A 10,113-nucleotide genomic window follows, 5' to 3' on the forward strand; every position below is an offset into this window, starting at 1 on the left:
TTGTAGGCCAGGCTGGACGCTGGGTGCGACCACCCCATTATTATTTGTGTCGAGGAGGAGGAACAAACATTGCGGGGACGTGGAGATCGGGGCAGATCGACCTGGCAAACACTATGACCCAAAGCCAAGAGCGTATGGGCTCCAGCTGCTCCCTTGGCCAGCGCTGCCAGGCAGCCAACGCAGCGCGCGGGTCGTCGAGCGTTTCGCCGGCGAATTTGCGGCTTTACGGGATCGCCACGGCTTACGTCAGCCAAGCTGGGACGGCGGTGGCGATCAGATAAGATAGATGGCTGACATAAGCAAGCCTTGCGTCAGAGCCTGATCCGGTTTCATTTGCTGCTTCGACGAAGCCAACTTTCCAGGAAAGCCAGACAGGGGTTGTGTTGCCGTCTCGCCCGTCGTCGCGAGTTGCTTGCCTGTCCATAACCTGGTGGCCATGATATCGGAGAATGAAGTTATGATTCAGCTTGTTCATGATCATTAGATGGCCTACAGCGATCTAGTTTGTTTACTTTTCAATAGGGGCCCGCTCCCCTTGCCGCCCAAGGATATCCTGCACCCCCAGCGCCGTTGCTGCCACCCGTTTCTGCAATTGATCTGCCATCCCACCCGGCGTTGAACGACAGGACCGCCTACAACGGCCACGGACTCTCCTATGGGCTTGTCTCTGGCGACTCCAGACTTCACAATGCTTGACTCGGTTCTGAATGACCTCTCGCTGGTCGCCAGGTCCGGTGGCCTTTCCACCAACCCGAACAGTCGGCCGCCCGCCTTCAAGGCCGTTGGCATCTCGCTGGCCGTGGCATCGGGCCTTTTCATTGGCGTCTCGTTCGTGCTGAAGAAATTCGGCTTGCTCAAGGCCAATGTCAAATACAACGAAGAGGCAGGAGAAGGTTATGGGTATCTGAAGAATTTCTATTGGTGGGCGGGGATGATCCTCATGGTTCTTGGGGAAGTATGCAATTTCGTGGCCTATGCGTTCGTAGATGCGATTCTCGTCACGCCGCTGGGTGCGTTGTCGGTGGTCGTGACCACAATCCTATCGGCCATCTTTCTGAAAGAGCGCCTGAGCTTTGTGGGCAAAGTCGGCTGTTTCAATTGCATCATCGGCTCTGTGGTGATTGCGCTCAACGCGCCGCAGCAGTCTTCGGTTACGAATATCCAGGATATGAAGGGGTATGTTATTCGACCTGTTTTTCTGACTTACGCTGGAGTTCTTATCGTTGGGTGCACTTTTCTTGCCCTGTGGGCCGGCCCTCGCTATGGCAAGAAAAGCATGTTTGTGTATCTCTCCATTTGCAGCCTGATCGGTGCTTTGAGTGTAGTTGCTACCCAAGGTCTGGGAGCCGCTATCATCGCACAGATATCAGGGCAGTCGCAGTTCAAGGAATGGTTTCTCTATGTTTTGTTGGTGTTTGTGATATTGACTCTCTTGACCGAGATCATTTACCTGAACGTGAGTCTCTTTCTACCCATTCTGCATGGTAGAAATCTGCGACTGACAGTCCTTGTTAGAAAGCTTTGAATATTTTCAACGCGGCGCTGGTGACGCCGACATATTACGTTATATTCACCAGTGCCACGATTGTCACATCTGCCATTTTATTCAAGGGTTTCAAGGGCTCTCCGATCAGTATCACAACGGTTGTGATGGGATTCCTCCAGATCTGTGCAGGGGTCGTCCTGCTTCAGCTATCCAAATCCGCCAAAGACGTTCCAGATGCGGCCATCTTCAAGGGAGACCTGGACCAGGTTCGCGAAGTGGCCGAGCAGGAGCAGCCAGAAACCGAGCCCAAAGCCGATGCGATCCGCGGCACGGCGGCGATTATCCGGCGCATCTCGACTCCGCGACAGAAGATGGAACGCGACGAGCTGCTGCGCTACCACAACGAACGGAGGCTGGAGAAGTCCGACGTGCCGGGCGACAACGAGATCGTGGAGTGGGATGGCCTGCGCCGCCGCAAGACGCTCCTCAGCCCGGGATCTCCGAGCACCGCGCAGTTTCAGAAAACCCTCCACCCGCCCCTGGGCATGTCTCGATTTCCGGACTACGACGAGGAGCTGATAAGCTCGCGGCCTCGGACCGGGCGATCGTTCCTGAGCAGCTTCCGCAGCCGTGCGTCGAGCGGTCGGCGGGTCAGCGACGTCTCGCAGGGCCAGGGTGCGGGCGCGGGCGTGGAGCTGCGGGCTGTGGCCGGGGGTGGTCCGGCAGGGAATAATAACAATAACAATAATAATAATAATAACAGCCAGAAACACTCCGAAGCCACGGCTGCCTCAGGCCTGGGCAGCTCGCTGGCGGAGCCGTTCCAGTACCACCACCACCACCAGCAGCGCCGCTCGCGCCGCGAGACCGCCGGGTCCGTCCGGTTCGCAGACGATCTCAAGCTGGATGACAACGGCCGGAATTCGATCAGTAGCAGCAGCAACAGCTCGCCGCCCACGCCGCCCGTGCACGCCTCGTCGCACCGCCAGTTCTCGTTCCAGCGGCTGCTGTACCGTGATCGTGACCGCGACCGCACAGTGTCGAGCTCAGAGACAGCCGCGATAACGACGACGGGTAGTGGTGATCGATCTCCGAGACGAGAGCAGCAGCATGGCATTCTTAGACTGCCCGGGTTCGCCACGCATCGACCGCCGGCGCCGTCGCCGTCGCCGGTGGTGAGGGTGCGCGATGCGACGGAGGAAGAGGTGCTGGGCCTGGTTCGCGGCGACACCGCCGAGACGCACGCGAGCTCGGGCCTCACACCGTCACCCGCGTCGTCGATTATTATTGCAGCAGCTGGCGGGAAGCCCACGGCCAAGAAGCGGTTTGGCGGAGCTGACGACGACGACGACGACGGCGACGGCGGCGGCGGCGGCGGCCCAGCGCACGTACGACAGTATTATTATTCCGAGCCTACTGCCGCGGCAGCCGACGGTAGCAGCGTCACCAGCAGCACCGCTGCTGACTCTGCCGTGAAGAAGAAGAATCGAGATCTGCCTCCGCTGCCTCCAGAGCACCACCAGCACGCACCGTTACCGGGGTCGTCCGCGGATGGTGGTGGTGGTGGTGGTGGTGGTGGTGGTCGTGGGCGGGAGAATCGGATGCAGCAGGGTGGTAGTGGTGAGAGACCTGGGTTTATCTGAGAGGGAATTTGAAACTTTTTTTTACTTTGTTTGGTTTTATTATGGAAAATACTACTCCTACTGCTGCTGCTGTTTGTGAAGATGATCTTAGCGAATGTTGGAATACTCCCTTTTTTTGTTGTTGTTGTTGTTGGATGGCTGTTTACTGTTTAATGAGTTTTGAGCGGGATGCTCATGGTATGACAGTCTGACTGTGCTGGCGTTGGGGGTGGGGGAAGGAGAAAAGAAAAGATGGAACTGCTGAGATGGATTTGATATATTTCTGTGTTGCGTCCCTTGCTGGGATCGATAGAACCGAGCGGGCAGTGTTATTTTTGGTCTACCAGCGAGCCAAAGCGTTGAAAAGAGTTCCTGAACTGATACGAAAAAAAAAGAAAGAGGAGGGCGTTAACTATTATACTCCATCATATAGTACAAGTGATATAGAGCCTCAAGAATTAGACTTTTGTTCTCTAGATACATGCATACTCCGTATAAGCACTCCGTACTCCTTGCTCCCCGATAAAGAAAAAGGTGATATAGCCCCGTAGTGAAATGGGTTTGAGACAGCGACGAAAAAATTTTAAACCACTAGTTACAGAAGTCTGCACCACATGGGGGGGGGGGGGTATCATTTAACGGAGATCCGAACAACAGCCTCATCATCGTCATTATCATCGTCATTAAAAAGCAGACAGGGCTTGAAAAGGCAGGGGACGCAAACCGGAAACGTGTCGGCCAAAGAAGAAAAAAAAAAAACGGGCATGTGCAACTATCTGGGATCGAGATAGTCGTGACGATAGTTAGTTACTCCGTAAATAGCTAGTAATTAAGAATAAATAAATATAATAAATAATAAATAATAATAATAATAATAGACAGGAAGAAGCTGGTCGTCGTCGTCGCTAGATAGCTAAATATTCACAGCAAGAAAGGAAAAAAAAAAAAGTCAAACAATGGGCTCAACCGGGACAACCTGGTTTGTACAAAAAAAAAAAAAAAAAAACAAAAAGAATATATCTTTATACCCAACTGTTTGGGGTCACTGAGGGGGTATTATTTTCTTTTTTTTTTTTTGTCGGCCTGGGATCGCAGACAAAAGTAAAAAAAGAAAAAAGAAATCAAGGGGTTCCAAAATACACGAAGAGAAGCAAAAGAAAAGAAAACGTTGCCTCCCCGCATGGCAAATATGGGGTACGGCAGAGAGCGGGAGGAGAGAGAGAGCGACGCGGGATAGACAGCCATGGCGATGGCGATGGCCGGTATATGGAGTATCATCATCATCATCATCATCGAGCAAGAAAGAGGCTAGACAGACAAACCCTCGTTCTGCCCCTGGTTGTCCTCCCTCTCCCCCTGCCCTGCCCTGCTCTCCCCATCCCCCTGGTACGCACGCACACATTTGCACCGCATCGGCGCAAACAGCCAAGCTTCGCGCGCGCCTAAAAATAACCGAAAAGAAAAAAAAACCGCCCCCCCTCCCCCGAAAAACGAAGAAAGATGAAGGCCAGACCCGAGAAAAGCGAGCGAGCGAGCGAGCTAAGCGATGCAAGACTGACTGCGGGGGAGGGATGGTGATGATAGATAAGACCGAAAGTGAGCCAGCCCCGCGCACGCCCTCCGAGGTTTATTCTGGCGGTGTTGCTTTTTTGGCTTTTTGGTAGTCAGACAAGTGCTGGAGAAAAGAAAAGAAAAAAAAAAAAACAGAAAATCAAGTAGCCCGAAAAAATCCAAAAGACAGCCTTTTTTTTTTGGTAATCCCCTCGATGATGGTTCTTTTGCTTTTTTATTTATTTTTTTTTTTTGGGGTTGACCAAACACACGCAAAAGTGCCGCCCCAAGTAAAGAAGAAAAAAAAACACAAGAAGCAAATCGCTCTGACAATTTGTTGCACAGTTTGAGGGGGGAAGAAGGAACAGCCTGAATCGTATGGACAGGGGGGCATGCCAGGCCCACAAAGAGGGGGTGAGCGAGTTATATACAGCCAAAAAACAAAATATAACAAAAAGTCATCGCCAGCCGACCAAACAGAAGCCTCAACGCTCTTAGCGCGCGGGCGCGCGCTCAAGAGAGGGAAAGAAACAAGCGAGAGGCGAAAATGAAGGAAAAAAAAGAAGAGGATGAAACAAAAAAGCAAAGAAGAGAAAAAAAAAAAGGAAAAAAAGCCACAAAGACAAAAAAGATCGATCAAAACTTGAAGACAAGCCGAAAGCGGAGCGAGGTCTCTCAGCCGTCATTCGACGAGAAGCTGTGATTAGTAGCAGCATTGGTATTGGTACTATTATTCGTGGCCTGCTGGTCGAACAGCTTGTAGCGGATCTGCGTCAGGATGTGGGCGTCCTTGAGCAGGCTGGGCGAGATGTTGCGCGCCTGCAGCAGGAACTTGATGGTGCGGTCGATGAGCTGGCGCAGCCGCTCGCGGTCCACGAAGTTGGAGAACCGCGACGTGTACGTCGCCGCCAGCACGAGGATGTTGCCGAATTGTCTGCAAGGAAAGGAGGCGCGGGGGAGGTTAGTGGAGGACCTTTTCTGACGTGTAGAATTGAGTAAATCATAGTATCCTGCGGGCAGAACTTACGCGTGCGCCGTGCCGAAGATGTTCGTCACGATCGGCCGGCCCTCGACGTTGTCGAAGGCGATGGTGCTCTGCATCGCCGCCTCGATGCACGTCACGCACGCCGCGTGCAGCTTGTTGTCCAGGTCCTTCTCGAACGGCGGGCCCTGCGACGGCGTGCCGGGGAGCGGCGACTGCGGTGGCTGGGTCTGCTGCTGCTGTTGCTGCTGCTGCTGCTGCGACGATGATGATGATGATGATGATGGCGGCGGACCGGCGGCGTCCTGGCCGGTGGCGGACGCGATTCGCGGCGGCGGCGGCATGTCGGCGGCCCAGCGATGGTCGGCGGCGGCGGTGGCCAGGTCGACCTGCTGCACATGCGCCAGGGCAGGCGAGATGTGCGGGTTGGAGCAGCTGGAGACGACGGAGGGCGCGGGCGACTCGGCGGGGGCGGTGGTGGCCAGCAGGGCCTTGGGGGCGATGGGGTGCAGGGCGTGGTGCAGCAGCGGGCGGTGGATGATGTAGCGGGCGCCGTAGTACTTGCCGCGCATGCGCGCGATGTTGATGTCGCGCGCCGGCGGCTCGCAGTCGTCCCATTTCATGGCCTTGGGCAGCCCGCGCCGCCACGACTCCAGCATGTCGTTGAGCAGCTCCTGGATGCGCGTCGACCACTTGGTGCGCTTCTCGCCCGTGCTGGTCTCTGGACCCACGTCAGCCTCGTCATCGGGAGAGAAGAGAGAAGAAAGAAAGAAAACCCACTCTCGGTCTTGTACAGGTTCGTATGCACGCGGTTGAGGACCTTGCGCAGGTGGATCTGGGCCGAGTAGTACATCATCATCAGCGTGTCGGGCGCCTCGAGCTCGTTGGGGATGGAATGCGCGAACACGGCTTTGGGGAACTCCATGCGGCCCTCGAGCCGGCTGATGCCGCTGGCCGGCAGGTCCAGCTCCGCGAGGATGTCACTAGAACTGTGCGTTAGAGCCAGCAGGAAGAGAGGGGGATCGAAGTTAATTTTCTTTTTTTTTACCTCTCCAGCTGCAGACACGTCCAAAACGCAAACGTGATGAGATCTTTGCGCGCGCCATCGGGCATCACCTCGAAGCTTCGTCTGAAACAAGATCAGCAAAGACAAAAAAAAAAAAAAAAGAAATACGGAGTATAGAGGGGGCAACGCACGCTCGCACGAGGACTTGGCAGGCGCGGGCGGCCTGGCTGATCCAGCCATGGCTCGCGAAAGGATGCGCCAGCTGGCCGGTGTACAGCGCGGCGAGCAGGCAGCCCTGGGCGTGCGACAGGTCATTCCCGCCCTGCAGGTTGCCCAGGATGTCCGTGGCCAGCGCGTAGTAGGCCATGCCGGGCACGACGTCCATGTTGCGCAGGCTGGGGTCGGCGTAGTCGGCGCTGCCCGCCCGCCAGTGCTGCTGCTGCTGCTGCTGCTGCTGCGAGGCATTGGCGTGCGTCGTATTATTCGTGGTATTGTTGCTGTTGCTGTTGCTGTTGCTGTTGCTGTTGCTGTTGCTGTTGCTGTTGCTGGTGCTGTTGGGCGAGCGCGCGGCGGTGGGCGAGCGGAAGGCGGCGGCGTGGTGCACGTGCAGCGCCGAGTCGGCCAACACGGGCGAGACGGCGGAGCTGCGGTACGGCGGGAGCTTGGCGGCTGCAGCGGCGGCGGCGGCGGCTGGGTCGGGCAGCGGGCCGGGCAGCTCGCTCTTCCACGCGCAGATGGCACCCAGGGCCAGCACGAGCAGCACGATGGCGTTGTCCATGGACCGCTGGATGGGCGGGCAGGCAGCAGCGGACGCGAGGAGCGTGCTGCTGTGGTCGGAGCCGGGCGACGCCAGCTCGGCGTGGGCGGCGCTGGCGGCGCTGTGGGTGTAGCCGGGGGCCAGCTCGAGGGAGCGCTTGCGCTTGGGGGCACGGTGGAGGGCGGTCGCGGCGGCGGCGGCGGCGGCGGCGGGGGGGGGGGCCGGGGAGGCATGGGGGTTGGCGGGGGGCGGGCTGTAGGCGTGCACGAAGTCACGCACGCTGAGGGCGAGGTCGGCGGCGCGCAGGAAGGGATGCAGGATGTGCATGTTGTCGAGGTAGCTCTGGTGGCAGGCGTGCACGACGGCGGCGTCGAGGTCCAGGGCGCCGCGGCTGTTGCGGCCGCCGACCTGGCGGTCGGGCGGCAGACGGGCGCGGGAGTCGGGGCGGTAGATCTCGAGCCCGGTGCCCCAGCCGGCGCCGCAGAAGTGGAACAGGTCGTCGTCGCGCGGGCTGGCGGCGCTGACGACGGGGCTGAGCGGGTAGGCGAGGTGGTGTGGGTGTTGCTGGTGGTGGTGGTGGTGGTGATGGCTGCTGGCGCGGCGGGCGCTGGCGGTGCCCTCGCCGCGGCCGTAGGGGCGGATGGGCCCGCGGGCCTCCTCGAGCTTCATGACATAGTCGTCGTCGATGCGGTCGGGCAGCAGCTTCTGGATGGACGGCCACAGCAGCAGCTTGTGCGCGGCGGTGGTGTGCTCGATGGGGATGGACAGCTCATCGTCGTCGGGCTCGACCTGCAGGTCGGCAGCCTGCTGGTGGTGCTGGTGATGGTGCTCCTGCTTGACGGCGTCAGCGGGCGCGGGCTTCAAGTCAGCAGCAGCAGCAGCAGCAGCGGGGGCGCGGCCGAGCAGGGCGTCGAGCTTCTCGTTCTGGGCGGCAACGAGCTGCAGCACGCGGTCGAGCTTGTCGGCGGGGAGGTCGGCGTCCTTGAAGCGGTCGTCGATCTGCTGCAGGCGGTCGAGCAGGATCTGCGTGGAGCGCTCGTGCCTGGGGCCGTTAATATCTAGAAAGTGTGGGCATGTACTGGGACGGGGATTGTCGCACGTACTTGTGCGGCGGCACGTCCTTGTAGACGCACTGCACGCTGCTCTCCTTGCAGTGGCCGCACGACGGCCGGCCCTCGTCGCACTTGGCCTTGCGCGCACGGCACTGGTCGCAGGCCTGGCAGGCAGTCAGTCAGTCAGTAGGAACTAGGTGAAGCAGAGTGTAGGTGCTCGCACCTGCTGGGCGCGCGTGGTGCGGCGCTGGCGCTGGCCGTACGGCCCGCTGGGCTGGCTGTAGTAGTAGGCGGCGGCGGCAGCAGCGGCGGCGGCGTCGTAGGGACTGGCCACGGGCGCGGAGACGGGCGTGTAGGGCGGCGCGCGGTGGTGTTGCTGTTGCTGTTGTTGTTGTTGTTGGTGGTGGTGGTGGTGGTGCGGCGGCGGCGGTGGCATCAGCTGCAGGCGCGCAGCCGGGTCGTCGTAGGCAAAGGGAGGGCGGTAGTCGGTGGGCGAGGGGACGGGTGCAGGCGTGGTTGAGGGAGTGGCCGTGGCGGCGGCGTCGGGGGAGGGAGCCGGCAGCCCGTTGGCGGCGCGCGAGGGAGCGGGAGTCGGCGTGGGCGTGGACGACGGCGGCGGCGGCGGCGGCGGCGCGGGCGGTGGTGGGCGGGCGTACATGGCGGGCGCCGGGCAGCCGCGGCGGGCGGACAGCGGGGGGAGAGAGAGCGAGCGAGCGTGAGGCAGTGAGTGGCAGAGACAGAGGCAGCGAGTGAGTGAGGGCGCGAGCGAGAGAAGAAGAAGGCCCAACCACGCCAGCCAGTGCAGGCCACGACGCCGCGCCTGTGCGCCGCCGTAGCTCGCTCGCTCGCTCGCTCGCTCGCTAGCGCCGCGCGCGCTGGGCCGCTGGCGCTGGCGCTGGCGTTGGCGTTGGCGTTGGCGCTGTCTGGCGTGCCGTACCCGCCCGCCAGCCTAGTACCCTAAGTTACCTGCCTGCCCGCTGCTGCCCGCCGCAACCCTAACCCGGCCCTGGCCTGCTACCCCCCTCCCCTCGCTAATACCTACCTACATACCTCTCGTCTCGGCCGCCCACCGCCCCGGTCGACGGGCCCGCCTTGCTTTTTCGCCTCAGACTAGCACCACTACTAGTAGTATCTCGCCTGTCAGCCAGCTGCTAGCCCCCCCCTAAGCTCCCGCCACCATGACCAGCACCAGCAGCGTCCCTTTCCAGCCAGCACCACCGCCCCGCTGTCTCCCGTCGCCGTCCTGCTCAAACTACGAGGACTACTGACTACAGAGTACTCCGTACTCCGTAGGTATCTCGTAAATATGCCCGCGGTTATTATTCCCATCGTGCCTAGTACTAGCTCTCCCTACCTATGGTCTATGCACTCCGGAGCTCGTCTATCCATCCCTCCAATTTCACCCCCGGCCCAGAGACACGGCGCCGCTCATTTTATCCGCCCTGCTCATCTCCCTCGCCTCATGTAACGTCGTCAGCGCGCAGAAGAAAAAAAAGAAAAAGAAAAAAAAAAAAAAAAAAAAAAAAAAAAAACCCCCCCCCCCCCCCCCCCCCCCCCCCCCCCCCCCCCCCCCCCCCCCCCCCCCCCCCCCCCCCCCCCCCCCCCCCCCCCCCCCCCCCCCCCCCCCCCCCCCCCCCCCCCCCCCCCCCCCCCCCCC

The 10,113-nt window shown here is 59.7% G+C and overlaps 2 protein-coding genes across 2 annotated transcripts; one reads left to right on the plus strand and one right to left on the minus strand.

Annotated features, from left to right (window-relative positions):
- Positions 1–688: 688 nt before the first annotated feature.
- Positions 689–3,129, plus strand: LOZ57_006402 (uncharacterized protein; the record flags this gene model as incomplete). Its single annotated transcript, XM_049255421.1, has 2 exons — positions 689–1,456; positions 1,516–3,129. The coding sequence occupies 2 exons, from the start codon at positions 689–691 to the stop codon at positions 3,127–3,129; spliced, it is 2,382 nt and encodes a 793-aa protein (XP_049105638.1).
- A 2,205-nt stretch (positions 3,130–5,334) lies between these two features.
- On the minus strand, positions 5,335–9,114 carry LOZ57_006403 (uncharacterized protein; the record flags this gene model as incomplete). Its single annotated transcript, XM_049255422.1, has 7 exons — positions 5,335–5,593; positions 5,687–6,362; positions 6,422–6,624; positions 6,690–6,770; positions 6,839–8,446; positions 8,508–8,620; positions 8,680–9,114. 7 exons carry the CDS (start codon positions 9,112–9,114, stop codon positions 5,335–5,337), a joined length of 3,375 nt encoding a protein of 1,124 aa, XP_049105639.1.
- Between the last annotated feature and the right edge of the window lie 999 nt (positions 9,115–10,113).

This window comes from Ophidiomyces ophidiicola, assembly GCF_022830035.1.
Source record: "Ophidiomyces ophidiicola strain CBS 122913 chromosome Unknown scaffold_41, whole genome shotgun sequence".
NCBI lineage: Eukaryota > Fungi > Ascomycota > Eurotiomycetes > Onygenales > Onygenaceae > Ophidiomyces > Ophidiomyces ophidiicola.